The 15,262-nt window shown below is 51.6% G+C and overlaps 4 protein-coding genes across 4 annotated transcripts; 3 read left to right on the top strand and 1 right to left on the bottom strand.

Moving 5' to 3' along the window:
• Positions 1–493: 493 nt before the first annotated feature.
• N7473_005528 (uncharacterized protein) lies at positions 494–3,705 on the top strand (the record flags this gene model as incomplete). The annotated part of the gene is made up of 4 exons (XM_057151468.1): positions 494–915; positions 1,008–1,119; positions 1,172–1,521; positions 1,581–3,705. The coding sequence occupies 4 exons, from the start codon at positions 494–496 to the stop codon at positions 3,703–3,705; spliced, it is 3,009 nt and encodes a 1,002-aa protein (XP_057009273.1).
• A 1,220-nt stretch (positions 3,706–4,925) lies between these two features.
• cp9 (putative serine carboxypeptidase) lies at positions 4,926–6,551 on the bottom strand (the record flags this gene model as incomplete). Its single annotated transcript, XM_057151469.1, has 2 exons — positions 4,926–6,247; positions 6,320–6,551. 2 exons carry the CDS (start codon positions 6,549–6,551, stop codon positions 4,926–4,928), a joined length of 1,554 nt encoding a protein of 517 aa, XP_057009274.1.
• A 2,180-nt stretch (positions 6,552–8,731) lies between these two features.
• N7473_005530 (TCP11 family protein) lies at positions 8,732–10,764 on the top strand (the record flags this gene model as incomplete). Its single annotated transcript, XM_057151470.1, has 2 exons — positions 8,732–9,670; positions 9,733–10,764. The coding sequence occupies 2 exons, from the start codon at positions 8,732–8,734 to the stop codon at positions 10,762–10,764; spliced, it is 1,971 nt and encodes a 656-aa protein (XP_057009275.1).
• An 855-nt stretch (positions 10,765–11,619) lies between these two features.
• On the top strand, positions 11,620–12,804 carry N7473_005531 (uncharacterized protein; the record flags this gene model as incomplete). The annotated part of the gene is made up of 1 exon (XM_057151471.1): positions 11,620–12,804. One exon carries the CDS (start codon positions 11,620–11,622, stop codon positions 12,802–12,804), a length of 1,185 nt encoding a protein of 394 aa, XP_057009276.1.
• Positions 12,805–15,262: the final 2,458 nt, after the last annotated feature.

Here is a 15,262-nt window from a genome sequence, read left to right on the forward strand (position 1 = left end):
GTATCTGTGCTGTTCTAACGACGCATCCTGCAGGGCGATCGATCGGACCTCCTTGATTCCCGCAATAACAACATTCTTGGTCCAGCGTGGCTGACCTCCGCCTCAAGCCTCTGCCCGAGCTTCGTTGCGCAGCTTCCACGCTCCAGTTTCATCTGGACAACACTGCCCTGGATTGAACTGTCTTGGCCTCTTCAACTTTCGGCCAGGACCCGCCAATTTCCGTGGCTAGTGCATACGTGCTATCCTCCGCCACCGTCTACGTGCATTCGTTTCGCTTCGAACCCGCATCTCACGCATCTGACAACCAAATAATCTGGCACTTTTCGAGACTGCTTACTAGTCGACGATGTTCTGCTCACGCCTGTCTAACATCTCATATCGGTAGTGGTCAAACATTTGGGACACACATTGATCGATCGCGCAACTGCATATCCACAGCGCGCTCGCCGGCGTCGTCTGCGTTCTATAACAGCCGCAACCCCTCTATTCGACCATGCTATCCGCCATGAACCGGCCAGAAGACACGGTGCGAGGGCCACGCAGCTACCGGGGTGATACAGATGAGGATGAAGGAGAGAAGGGGCCAACCGAATCCCTGGTCCCCCCTCCGTTGTCCTACAACGAGGGCTCGCCGCGCGCAGAGGAAGATGGATCGAGGCCGGGTACCGCGATGAGCGACCACCCCGGCAGTGGTAGCAAACAATCATCCAATCAAAAGCTGTTGACTCAGGAGGAGACGATTGAACTTGCCCGGCGCGCGGTGGAAAGTGGTATTCAAGATACCAAACGGTCTTTGGCGGGAAGTGAGGCTGTTACGGATGTGGTCAAGCCGAAGCTGACCATTGACCTGGGCCATTCCCATATCGTCAGGATACCAGAGCCTGTGGTAGACATCATCAAAGATGAAGTCGAGAGGTACGTTTTTAACGTGTCGCCCTACAGACTTTAATCCGGGGATACTGCGGTTCTAGATCCAACTAACTAAGCCTCAAATTTTAATTTCACAGACTTTCCCTGTCGAATAACCATCTATTTCACATTCCGTACCGCTTTGCAGAGTGCTCCCATCTTCGATATCTCAACATCCGAGCAAATAACTTCCGGGAATTCCCTAAAGGAGTATGTCTGAGAGAACCCTTCAGTTGTCGGCATTGACGCTGATATCATCTAGGTCTATAAATTACCCTTGCTGGAGATCCTTGATCTCAGTCGGAACAAAATTAATGCCCTCCCAGATGAGATCAGCAAACTGAGATCTCTACGGGTGTTATCGATTATGCAGAACCGGTTGGATGACCTCCCAGTTGGGTTGTCCGATATGAACAAGCTACAAATTCTCAAAATAGCTGGCAACCCCCTGCGATATCCTCTCCGCCGTGTGCTGGAGGCATCGGAGGCTGAAATAGCACCTACCATGACGGACAATGAAAAGGAAGTTGCGGTGACTGCAGAGCTCAAGAGATTCTTGAGAACTCGCCAACAAGCGACAACACCCGAGCCAGAGAGCAGTGGTGATACAAGGTTGGTTAATTTGTCCAATCTCGCAAGGCCCATAAAATTTTAACATGTCCCGCATCCAGTGATATCTCCTTCGACACGCCAAAACCCGCTCCAGTCAAACGGAAACTGAGTAGTCGATTCCCCGTCATTCCCAGCACCGGCGATGGCTCCTCAGCGCCTTCGTCTCGGTCTCCCTCCATATCACGACCACCTCCAATTCCGGCTAAATCACACTTCCGCGTGGCCTCTGGTCAACAACCGGCCGGGTATCATATGCCTGGTCTTCAGCGACCTGGTGCAGTACCTCACTCTTTCAACGAACGCAATCGAAGTAACAGCGAGGGTATCATTCAGGCATCTTTTTCAGCTCGAAATAAGCGTATGGGCCTCATTACTCGAAAGAATACCGATCTCGGGACGCTGGATGAAACTCGACCATATCGAAACAGTCATTTGCGTGGCCTAAGCCATGGGTCTGTTCTCCGAGCACATCCGACAGCACCAGCTCCTGCCAGCAGCAGTAGCTCTTCAAGCCCGAGCAGCCCACGAGAACGTCGACGTCCGCGGGATGGTTGGGTCAATCGGATGTCAAGTCTCCCAGAGCACAAAGGCGAGCGAGGGTCAGACGACCCCATTATTGAGAGCGCCAAGGGCATCCTGTTTGCGCTCTTCCAGATCCATGCTCATATTTCCACCCTGATTAACGTGATTCAGCGTGACGACACACGACGCCACAGTCTTGAGCTCGTGTTTTATAATGCCTCCACTCACGTCGATCGGCTTAATGAAGCCCTCGAGAATGCCGAAACTTCATTACCTGACAGTCCCGAAGCCGCAAGGATGATCACGGAGACTGTCAAGCGTGAATGTGAGACGTGCATCGTGGCTTACACCCACGTTGGCACACAATTGCGAAACAGTGCTGCAAAGATCGTCTCAAATGGCGACTCGCGATATGTGCGCTCGCTGATGCTGATGATGTATGGCAGTCTGGTGGAATTACGGAATGCCTGCGCTAGCCTCAACGTCCCGATGAACCAGCCCCAAAAGTCAACACCGGCTCCCAGGCCAGCCATGCCAGAGCCTATCAAGGGCCCTCCTCTGGACCGATTCCAGCGATCTATTGTCACCCCCACTCGGGACCCAGCCCCTCCGACGCGGCGACTAAGGAGCGATACTACAATTCGACACCCCCAGATGGCAATGGGTGGTCCCCTATCATTAAATGCCACCAGCCATTCAGCGGCCGCATCGCCTGGCTATGCTACTCCGTCATTCAACTACGCACGCAGTCGATCAAGCAGTCGGTCAAATCTCATCAACACGTCGGTGCCGTCCTCTTTGGCGACGCCACGTTCCGGGGAGGCCTTCCCTCCCATTCCTACATCAGGCGGCGTACCTCGAATCAACCCATTGACTGGCCTAGACGAGATTGAGGAGGAACGCATATTCGAAAAGATCTTCCATCAACTCACTTCCGCGTACAGCTCTGCTCTCCAGGCTCTCCCACTTGCTCGACGACAGTTTAGCCGATGCCTTGAGGTGGCAGAGCAATCGCGCGAGTCAGACGGAATCCAAATGCTCTGGAACAATCTCATCCGCCGCTGTCGCTACTGTCTAGAAGTATCTGAGGCACTGGGAATGCGACTCTCCAACATGAAAGTGAAGGAGCCAGGTGGCGGACTACGAAACCAGCGCGAGTTCTGGCAACTGTGCAAGACCTTTATGCAATCTTTCGTCGATCTTGTGACCGACATGCGAGAAGTAAGAAGCATGCAGCTTCTCCCAGGAGATATTATCATTATACTGCGCCCGGTCCAGAAAGCCAGTCGAGAAGCGGGTCGCCTCATCGAGGCATCCCCTTGGTCATATCTCGCAGACATGGCCCCAACCCATACGCCAAGCAACTTGTATGGGCCACCCCTTCAACCCCCTCACCCACACGCGCTGCATCATACCTCGGTGTCAACCTCGGCCATTGGGTCTCACTCAACTGCGTATCAGCTGGCTGCGAGCCTGTCCCCACAATCGGTGACCGTTCCTGCCACTCCGCTGAGTGCTGCACTAGGCCCCGCTGCGCAGGCCACTGTACCTTCTACCCCAGCGAGTGCATACAGCGACAAGTTCTTCGAGGGTGACGTCTTCCAGCGAGCGGATTCGCTCCTCTCAATGCCAAATCAGGCACCCTTCTTTGCACGCCGGTGAGCGGGTACATGCACTACGTGGCAGTTATGCATCCTCGCCCCGAGGTGCTTATAGGTCGATTATTTGCTTAGTCTGACCTCTACATCATCTACCATACATCACGATTTCATGATTATACGAAGTGAATGCACGTTTCATCTTGCCTGGTGTGGATCACTTCCCTTTTTTTGGGATAAGGTCGGCTACTACATTTGTACCCAGAGCGTTAGACCCTCCCCACATCTTTTTGTCTCGAATTATCCGGATTCACAAGAATGCTGGGTCTTTTTGTCGGTTTCGGAGGAGAGGTTGCTGAATCGGAATATATACGGAGTGGCTGTCTTGACTACAAGTCATATCATCTTAGCGTTCGGGCGACAGACCTTTACCCTTGTTTACCATGATTGAACGATCATTTAACAACACATTCGCTATCAGCCTCCAGTTCTATTCTAGCTCGTAAATACCACATTCATCTAAAGACTCCACAAAATCGCTGCCGGCTGTCTTGGCTTGTGAAGCGGCTAATGTGTTGCACGACCTTGTCTCACCTGATTCGTCCCGGCCAGACCAACACCAGGATTCATAATGACTCATGGTGGCTCATGGTGAGCATAAACTGACGTTGTCTGAATGTACAAAATGTAATCATAACTCATAATGATAGCTGATGGAAACGTGTTGACAGCATCTGATTACTGATCTGTTTTGTTTACTTCGTGTTGTGGTGATGGTTCACTCTGCCCAGCGCGACGATGTAACAATATCACCACATTAGGCTGGGGTGAAGCCTTTCAAATTACACCTGATATTATCGAGCGTTCTGAATGAATATTATATAAAGAATGTGATATCTTGCACGTATGAAGAGTAGATAGAGAACAGAAACCATATACTCTACATGGTAGATATCGCCATTGAAATTTCCCGTATCCATCTAGGCTGTAAGTGCCACAAATTGTCAAAAATTCCCACATACAGCACTATGATGCTAGAATTCCCCAGGCAATGACGAAGACTTCACTCTGAAACCAGAAAAAGGGATCTCTGGTGTATTATCTTGATGTACTTTCCTTGTCGACATCGTCCGATCGCCCATACTCCCCATTTACATGATCCATGACCACACGCAAGTGCTAGATTCATCACTAACAACTCTGAATTAAATGAAACTAGTTTGATCTTCCAATAACATCATCAAGCCCATGCAACTCAAAAAAAAACAAAGATATGACCTCCGCTCAATCCTTTTCCCGTCCAACCACCACATCGCGTACATATGCAAACATCTCGCGCGGCTTGTTAGCAAATACACTATGTCCTGCTCCCTGGAATAGATGATACGAGACACCTCGCTCCTCTGCCCAATGTCCAGCCACCTTAGTCGTCGCATTCCTCCAATCCAGGCTGTCAACAGGTATGGCAACGTCGGCATAAAACAATTGCTGTGGACTCGCCGAAAATCCTTGCGCCCCGCGCCATGTCATATTCTGGATTGACAGCTCGGTCCCGATATGATTGAGCAACATATCCCACTCTCCGTTGTAGATGTGCAGTGAGATATTGTGCTCTGTAACCAGAGTTGGCAGAATAGTGTACGCCGGTGGAACTACCGATGGCGCACCAAGCAGGATGCCCAGGATAGTTGAGTTACAAGCACTGTAGGTCCCACGATCGCTAACGTGTAGCGCATCCTGGACATCGGCACGGCTGAAGTATTCAGTCAGCAGGGCTAGGCTGTTGATCGTGCTGCAGTCGTGACGGATGTCGTAGACGTCGAAGCAGGGGATTCCCGTGCCGGCGGCGGAAGCAGTATCGACAAAGTCCATCGCAGTGGAATATATGGCACAGGGACCGTAGCATGCCGAATTGAAGATGGAGGTATTCACCTCTGATGCCGTCTTTGGCGATATGCTGCACGAAGCGTTGAGAACATCCGTCATATTTCGCTTGCGTCGCCGATAATTCAGATTCTCCGGGTTCCCGGGAATATTGATATGGCCTTTCGGCGGGTAGAGCTGTGCCTGAGCGAGCACGCCATCGAAGCCGCAGACCTGATCTGCGGCTTCAAATGCTGCGACAATGTCTTTTGGCAATTTGAGCGCAGTCGCCTGCGACCGCATGTATGCCCCTATGGCAACGGAGGACATTGCCGCTGCATTCCCCCAAGACCCGTCACCGAGTGACATGGAGCGGATGTCAAGTGAATGCAAGGTATTGCTCTCCATCAAGGCGGCGGTGAAGTAAGGTATGTAGATACCTGCGTAGGACTCTCCCATGAGATGAATTTTCTTGGACTTCAGATGCGGGAAGTATGTGAAAAAGCTATCCAGCCATGCCACAAAGTCTGCTGTCACCACGTCGTTATCACGCACAGGGTAGGGATTGCTGGCGGTCGAGAAACCTGTCCCAACAGGCTGGTCCACGTATAGAACATGGCCTAGCTGGGTCCAGGAGTAGGGATTGCGCTCGAGTGAGGTCGAGTTATCGACGAAGGAAATGGGTCCGTTGCCGCCCGTTAGGCCGACGAGGGATGAGCAACCTGGTCCGCCGTTGAACCAAACTATATAAGAAGACAGAAGGTTAGCAAATGAGCCCTATCGGCCAATTTAAACCATTCTCCTATTCAACTAACCGATTAATGTATCATCGTAGGCTTTGTTCTCCGCTTCAAATAGCCAAAAGAAGATCTCGTTCCCATCCTTCCTTCCAGGCACTGGTAACCGTCCAGCCCAGTTCGCCGGCAAAGCAGGGCTATCTGGCAACGAGCGAACTTTAAAGCGAGATACTTTCGCGCTATTGAAGAATGATAGATTTGGGATCAACCGCAAAAGTTGAAAGAAGAACAAGAATGGTGCGATATTCATGTTGACGTTGGGGCTAGACTCGTAGAACTACGAGTTCTCCAGCAAAACCACCGCTCTACGGCGACAGTAGATCGAAGAATTGATTTTGAATGAAGGAATGTATTGAAACTTGAAGGCCACGAGGGATCCATGGCCCTTCTTTTTGAATGTTTTGTGCTCGTTATGGCGATGATGGCTATTGGGGAAGGTTCTTGTCGGGCGGGACGCCCATTTCCTAATTAGGGTTTGTATAGAGCGGGTGGGGATCCTTGGAAGGCGACAGACTTACCACAGGAGCCGGAGACGACCGAGAAACCCCCCACTTCAGGCTGACATGGTCAGATATTGCGTACAAAGAAAACTGCAGCCTCTTGCGCATCGGGAATTAAAAGTGCTCGGCAAGTCGAACATTTCCTAAAAGGGTGTTGAATAGAAGTAGATGTATTGGACGGGGGGCAGGCATTGTTGGCCTGGGTTTGCGGCCTGGTGAATCGGGCAACAAGACTTCTGACGGAGCAAAGCTGTTCCGGTCCGACAGTGTACTTAGCCAACAGTATCCACTAGTCCAAATACCATCGTTGTGCCCCTTTCCGTCACCTTCCTGGGTCAGATCATGTGATAAATGGACGGCTCAGGTGTCACGGCGTCAAGGCATCAAGGCACGAAGGCCATCACACCGCATCCGACCAGCCCCACTTTTTTCCACTTTTCCCCCCATCGCATCCCTGTGGGCTCAACTTGATTCGAACGTTCTCACTTGCTCACTCGCCAGTTTCGCCCTCCCCGGAGCTCCCAAGCTCCACTCCTGCGGTACACTCCATACTTCGTACTTCGAACTTGGAAGTCACCCGTTTAACGATTCAATGTTCAATGTTCAACCCAGATCCGTCTTCCTTTTCCCCGCTCTGCTTTCCCCTCCCAGCATATCCTGGTTCTCGTCACCAAACCGCCTGCAGTTCTCCATTGCTGAGCCAGTGGTTCCCCGAGAAATCGGGGGGCGAGGGCCTCACGTGGCCAGTGCGTCTCAAAGTGAGGCGTCAAAGGGGGATCAAATGGTTAATGGATGGAAGGGAAAGCCCTAAAGTCGGCCCCCTCCCGAACTATACACCGTGAAAGGGGCAAAAAAAGCAAACTATATCCAGCAAGATCGCCGATCCCGCACGATCGGTAAAAGAGAAATAGGGGATGCGACTCGATGTGATGGAGCGTCCGTCTCTGCTGATTGTCTCGAGAGGAGGCACTGGAAGCGGGTAGCAGCAGTCTCCTTGGAACGATTGGAATGTGAGCTCTGATCGTCACCCTCAGTCCATTACTACTCGTTCCTTCCCTCAACTCGTGAGGTGAGAACCACAGCCGATCTCCGTGGATGCTTGCGTCTGCCCGAATTCAGTCAGTCGAAAACGTTGGTTCTCGACAGCCTGTTGCGACGCTCAAACCCGGGCGATACTTCACCACGATGCGCCTATATCAGGCCAAGTCGGTCGCTTTTCCAATTCCTCTCGGTCTTTTTGGTCTCTTTCTCTGTTTCGCCCTCCTGATTTGCTCTCCACGCCTTAACCGGACCTAATCTGACCAATCTCTACGATTCTTCAACGGGTTAGTGTTGTTCATCCCCGACATATCGTGACAAACTCTACTCTATGTGGTCGACTTTGTTTCGCTGTGGCTGAAAACTGCGATTCATCTGGCTCCGTTCGTCGTCGGACAATTGAGACTCACCCTTATCGTCCAGTCCAAACTGCTTCTACTTCATCAATTGTTACTCATTTGCCTCCCCGTCGCCATAACCACGAGGCAGATCGCCCGCAGATCCAAGGCTCAACTGCTGGCTCCACTGCAATTGACAGCTCACTTGCATCACTTTGTCGGCAACTCGGGATTGGCTGCCTGCCTGAGGCAAACAGGGGGCGCGTGGGAAGAAAAAAAATAACAATGTGAGTAAACGTGCTCTTAGGGGCTGGACCGCTATTTCCCCCATTTTCTTACTTTTGGTTCCCTGGTTTTATTCCGTCTCGCTCCAACCAAGTGCCCTTGCCGGTGTACAGAGGGTCGGGGGATGTTGGCGTAGGGCTACAGCCTCCGCCACAACTGGCCCTCCCTGCCCTTCTTTTGTCGTCCCCAGGATTGTTCTTATCTAACGTTAGGCGCATAGAGATCAGAAGGGCCTAGGAAAGGACGTACGGCTGTCTTACCTCTCGGTCATGGATCTCCAGGGGACTAAAGAGGCTCGTACGCAGGAGGAGGGCGCCGACGGCCCGCTAGATGCCTATGGCGCTAGCAGTGGCCGCTCAAAAGAGTTTCGTAAGAACGAGAGACGCGATTCTCACGGCCATGAAAGCTCGTCCACCGTGAACACACTTCGTCGTCATCAGCCACCCTTTGCATATCCGCCCGGCACCCGCCAGCCCAGTGCAGCCTCGCGATCGGGATCGGGATCGACATCTAGCGCTGCACCTCGGCCCCGAGACCCATCGCCTTCCCCAGAGGCCATCAGTATCCCACAAGCACTAGGATTCGGTTCGCGCGACCAGCGGCTCCTTTGTAAAGCCCGCCGACAGCCTCCTGTTACGAAGCGGACACTCAGCGAACTTGATCTGCCCTGCATCATGAGCAATATTAATCTCCGGATGGACGCCAATTTCGATCGTGACCTACACTTCAAGCCCGATCTGGATGGTGAAAAGGGAAAGCGCAAACGGAAAGAGGCTGCTGACTACTGGGATTCGATGGCCATGGAGATTGCAATCTACGCATACCGCGCCGCAAACCCTGATGATGACGTCGATGAAAAGAGCTCGCGGGATGTCACGTCGAAGCGCACTTTCGAGCCTCGACTACCGGCCATGTTTGAAACCTTGCAAGAAGTCATCAAAACACTTGTTCCGGAGCGTGACCATCCTAGCATCATGCAGAACCTCGAAGTACCCCTGCTCATGCAGCAGGTCCGTAAGGGTGTCCTCGATATGGTGGCGCTGGCGACGTGGATGGCGGCTTTATTGAAGACGCATTGCGCACCGATGCGCGATGAATGGGCTGACCGGATGGTGGAGCAGATCACCGAGGGCTCGCAGTCCCAGGAGCCAAAGGAGATTGTGAATGGACTGCAGACTCTATTTGCTATTCTAGAGGCAATGAAGCTGGTGAGAAAGAATCACATCAACTCTAATCATCTGTCCCTTTCAATTGCTAACAAGCCCTCAAGGACGTCGCGAATCATCAAATACGTACGTTCCGCGTTCTTCTCATCGAGGACACGGTCCCATTCTTGCAAGAGTACTTCGAAGGTAAACTCGGCCGCGGCAGTCTCGACGTCGAGCCCGCCAGAATCTGGTATCTTGCAGCAAGGGAACGGGCTCGAAAAGAAGATGAAGCAAAGGGCCCAGACGCAGCCCAGTCGGACGATACTTTCAAGCCTCTCGAAGCTCTATTCCGGGGAATATCAGACCACCTTCTCCAGTTCAACCCACCGGACAAATACCCAGAGACTTTCCTCTTTGACACGGACCGACTATGGCAACTGCGCTCGACGATTCAAAATCTGATCAACCTTGAAATTGCATGGTATATCTTCGAGTCATATGTCCACACCCAAAAGCGGTATCTCTCCGCTCGCGACGAGACATACTCCACCTTTCGCTCGCGGATCTGGTCTCTCATGGAGGACGAACTGAGCTCTGATGGCCGGAGTGCCGGCGAAGACGAAGACCCTGATGTGCGGGGTAGCAAGCGCTGGCTGCAGAATATGCGCTGCATTGCGCTGGAGATTGCTCGATTCGCCTGCGCTGCGTGCTGCCTAGACGTCGTCGTCGCTGATGAGGTTATCGTACCGATTGAGGAGGCCCTCTTGTGGCATCTTTCGAACGAATCTGAGCTCTTCCGCTACTTTCAGAATACCATGCGCGAGAAGGTTCTCACGGCAACGATTGCTTCTGCTCGGAGGTACCTGCCCCTCTCTCCGCTGGCTATCTGTGAGTCCCAGCGAACAGCACCTCCGCCCTCCACTACGAATGGCCCCGCACCCAACCCTCCATCGTCTGCGGCTCCTACTCCTTCGACATCCTCATCCTCAACCCCATCCTCCTCGCAGCCCATGTCCGCGCAACAATATGACATTGAACGTATTGGCATGCGTCTAGGTCACATCGGTGTCCTGCACTGGCGTGTCTGGGCATCGCTTCTCTATCTACGAGACGAGATCGCCGACTCAAAGACCGAGCCGGCAGCGTTCATATAGATAACTCACACTTCACATCACATATACTCACCGACAGCTTTTGGGATGGTCTATCTGTTTAAAATACTCGTGCATCTGGTGTGTCTGTGATTCTGGTCTTCGAACTCTCTTTTGATCTGCTTTTCAGCGCTTTGCATCATCTTTACTATGGCGTTTTCCACAGGCCCATGGCCAGGCACCAGCACCGAGCAAGGCGTTCGTTGGAGTCTCCTCGTTTGGAAGCATGGCATTGGATCTGGCTTGGCTTTGCTTGATTTGTTCCTTTATGGGAAATAGACCATGGCGTTATTATTTGGTTGGCTTTCGTTCTCTTCTTTCTTGTTGTTGCTACATTATTTGTTGTATTGCACTCTTCACCCGATCTGGGAAAATATATACCCAATATTTACACGGCCGAGCTCCAGCGCAGTTTCAAATTGGATCCGAGCGACAGAATTCGTAATTATCAGATCACATTTTTCGCATGGAGATATTCATGTGTGCATTGTTGTATGGAGAGTGTGTGATAGGCAAAGGATAACATAGCCCCCGTTGTAACTCCCGAAACCCCCGGGTGCGGCAACTCGGCCCGTGCATCGATCGGCGCGATCAGCACCAACGATTCCCGACCCCGGCGCATCCCCAGGCCTCCATTCCTAACCAGTCTCCGATGCGCCATCTACCCATTGCGGTACAGTCGCAGATCAAAATCACGCCATTATCGTATCCACAACCTAATCTCACCTTAAACCCATCACCGTTTCAAACTCAAACTCAATCTGAGGCTCCCGGAAACGGAAAAACCACAACATCTCGCGGCTGTGCAGCGGGTGTGTCAGCCGCCCCTTAGCTGGTATCCCTAGGCAAGGCAATGCAATGCGCCTCACCACAGTTCTCCGCGCGTCTCGCGCACCAGTGTCTCAATTTCCCTGGCTGGCAGTGCTGAAAGTCGCCCAACTCCAGCGCATCGCGCGCGCAACGGGGATTCAGTCTTCGGGAACGAAAACAGTGCTCGCCGCGCGGATCGAGACCGCGCTAAGCCAGCAGCTGGCTCTCCCTTCGAATGAAAAGCATAGCAATGACTGGAACGTATTGAGTATCGATATGGGGATTCGGAACCTCGCTTTTGCACATTTACGCGTGCCAAGGGCTTCTCAGACGCAGATGGTGGCGCAGGCGCCACCAAGACCGGTGTTGACAGCCTGGCATCGATTGAAAGTCTCGGAGATCGGTGATCTAGATTTGCAGGGTACGGGAGTGAAGATGGATGGCGGGGACTTTGCGGAGCGCATGTCCGAGTCAGAAGCTGGATCTATACCATCTTCGCAAACCATCCAGACTAAGCCAGCGGCAGGCTTGAAGGAAGCCTTCTCACCAGATCTATACGCTGCAATGGCCTATACACTGATCACGTCCCTCCTATCTGCCTACAAGCCCACCCATGTATTGATTGAGCGCCAACGCTTCCGATCCGGCGGCGGGAGTGCGGTTCAGGAGTGGACGATACGCGTTGGCGTTCTGGAGGGGATGCTACATGCAGTGCTGCACACACTTCGACATGCACGCGGAAGTGATATCGCCGGAATTGATGTGCAGGGCATTGAACCCAAGCGAGTCGTTCGACATTGGGAGGATCTTGATTCTCATAGCACCCCGGAGGGCGAGGATGGTACAAAGAAAACCAGAGTTAGTGCTCGGGAAGTCAAGAAGGCCAAGATTGATCTTGTGGGGCGTTGGCTAGGTGCTTCCCTGGAGAACGATATTTCCCATAATTCGGGTACTCGCTCAAATGGGAATATGGGATTGGGCACCGCAGTGGATGCGAAGATTTGTCTTGCGGCAGATAGACCTGCAGTACATGACCTTGCGGGTGCGTATCTACAAAAGTGGCGAGGCGAGGGAACGAGGAAGAAACGAAGCTCTGCAGCGGGCTTAAGTAGTGAAGTTGGCAAGCTGGATGATCTGGCGGATTGTCTGTTGCAGGGTGTTACTTGGGTGGAGTGGCAGGTAATGCGAGAGAGGCTTGCCCGTGAAGGGTTGAAAGCATTTGAAAGGGCTTGAGGGCTTGTGTATAATACTAATTATGATGCTCTAGGGGGCCCGTACTTGAAGATGGCTTATATGACGATACTGTAAATGACTCGAAACATACATGATTGAACTTCAATCTACTTCTTTTCGTTAGAGCCTTGGAGCCTGAGGCTCTTAATCATTCTGCGATCTTTCCTTTTTAAGCCTTCCTTCTTTCCCTCTCCCACTTCCTCTCTTTCTCTTTCTTCATTATTACACGCCTCGGACAGTCCCTCTTGCTGCACACACACCATCCATTTGACTTCCATCATCATCTCTTATATATACAGCCTCTATTATACACACACCATCCTCACTCACAGAACTTCCTCTGTCGTTGTCGAGCATGGTGTCTAGGGTCATCTCGAAATTTATACCAGCCATACATCAAGTCGTATACAGACTCCTGGTTGGTTGAAGGCTCGTTCGCGAGCTGGACATGCGAGATAACGAACATTCCCATCATTCCAAACTTCAATATCACAGACTTGATCAACCCAGCATGGTGGGCAGAGCAAAACCCGTTCACGCCGGGCTGCATGCAAGCTCTACGTGAAGCAGCTCGCCTGCGACTCAATTTGCAGCTGGACCAAAGTATAGGCTCAGAATGAGACTACGAGAACTCGCTCCTTTGTACGAACTCCCACGATCCTGCCGTATGATGCCAAGTCCAGACTGCGTGCACTCAGAGAAATTGACTCACGCCTGTTCAGGTATTCTGAAGCGTCCACCCAGGTGTTTCATGAATGGGTGCGAGTGTACTACTGCCGAAAATACTACCAACTGGCCCGGTCTCGAGTCAGCAAGGGCCATTCATCACTGCGAATCACTGCGAACTTATGCTTCAGTCACTTGATCGCCTGGAGGAGCGGGGTACGTGATGAGCTTTGAGCTCCGGAGGGCCGTCAACGGCCCAGGTGCCAAACCGCGCACTCAATTTGTACTCTCTTGCGCAAATTAGCCTGTTCAATTTATGTTTTTGCCCCGTATGACTTCTTGACGACTTATGTGCCCTTTTATTCCTCCTCCTTCCTCCCTTCCACACGTTTCTCTCACATACCGTGCTCTGTCTTGATCAAACCGGTGGTAGAGGTACTCGCGTTGAGCTGTGCGCATCGGTGGGCACTAGAGCATGCGAAATCCATGAGTTCTGAACTATGACATCTCAGATAGTCTTGTTTCTAACTGGTTCTGATCGGTTTAGATCATTCCGAAATGTGCTTATCGTTGCCTGTATTGCGATACCGAGGTGTAAGTCCCCAGTTCAGTTCCAGATGGACCCGGTTTACTAATTGGAACCAGTGCCAGTCAGGCCCGGTCTGATGCTAGTATCCGCAAGTATATCAACAAGAAGCATGTGGTAAGTTTTGGGAGGTACTTGGTAATCCCTTCGTTCTTACACAGTCTATAACCTCTTGCTAACCCATTCCTCAGAGAAATTGCGAAATACATGCATGACATGAACGTGAAGAACTGCCTCCTCAACAATTGAGAATTCTGATTCTGAGGCAGATGGGGGAGCATGGATGTTGGAAACTTGACTATCCTCCAATTGCAAGCTTGATATGAAGATACGATCCATCAGACTGCCTGGTTTAACTCTCAGACACCGTGGCACCCAAAGGAAACCGGTACATCACATCGTTATCGACGCAGTCTACTCAGTTCGATTACGGAGGTTTCAAGGCTCGGGATGGATTTTCTTGACGGCCACCTACAGATCCGAATCCCTCTCCATCACCCCCGAAATGCCCAGGATTGGATACGATTGAATTGGCGTCATATTCTGAGAAGGTCATCAACGAGCAATCCATCAAGAGGGCTTCCGGAAGGGATCCAGGAAATCATTATAGCGATGATTCTAGCGATGATCGTGTCTCGCGAACAATTCGCTCTCTAGCACCAAAGAATATTGTGTTTTCTTGAAGGTTGCACAATCCACCAGTTTATACTTAGGATGCCGGGATGTACCAGTAGCGCAGCAGAAATCAGAAGAGAGCGTGGACGGACAAATCGGCGTCGAGATCGGCGAGACGGTTAGCAGTCGCGAAATATGTATTCTTGTCACATGGAGGAGTTTCCTCGTCTAGGGTGTGTGCTTCTCGCTATGCTTTTGGCAGCGTCAACATCGGCGTCTAGCAGCCGTGAAACTGGTAACCCCTTCCACTCTGTTCCTTCGTTTTAGGGCAAAAGTGGTAGACAAAAAAAGTTCAAGGTGGCCATTACGGAGAGATTTTAAATTGGGGATATCGAGGTTTGCAAGCACTTTTTGGAGGTCATGGACTACGTAAATGGCGATGTATACAAACAAGCGATATGCAAACTCAAATAAGTCAAGGAGTAAACTCCGTGCTTACCTCAGTCATGTAATGAAGCGGGGCCATCTTATCTCGTGGACTTTGATAGACACTGCGGGTTACTGGCATAGCCTGACATTGCAAAGCTCGTA

Source organism: Penicillium subrubescens, assembly GCF_028828155.1.
Source record: "Penicillium subrubescens strain IBT 31985 chromosome Unknown utg000004l_segment0_segment0, whole genome shotgun sequence".
Lineage (NCBI taxonomy): Eukaryota > Fungi > Ascomycota > Eurotiomycetes > Eurotiales > Aspergillaceae > Penicillium > Penicillium subrubescens.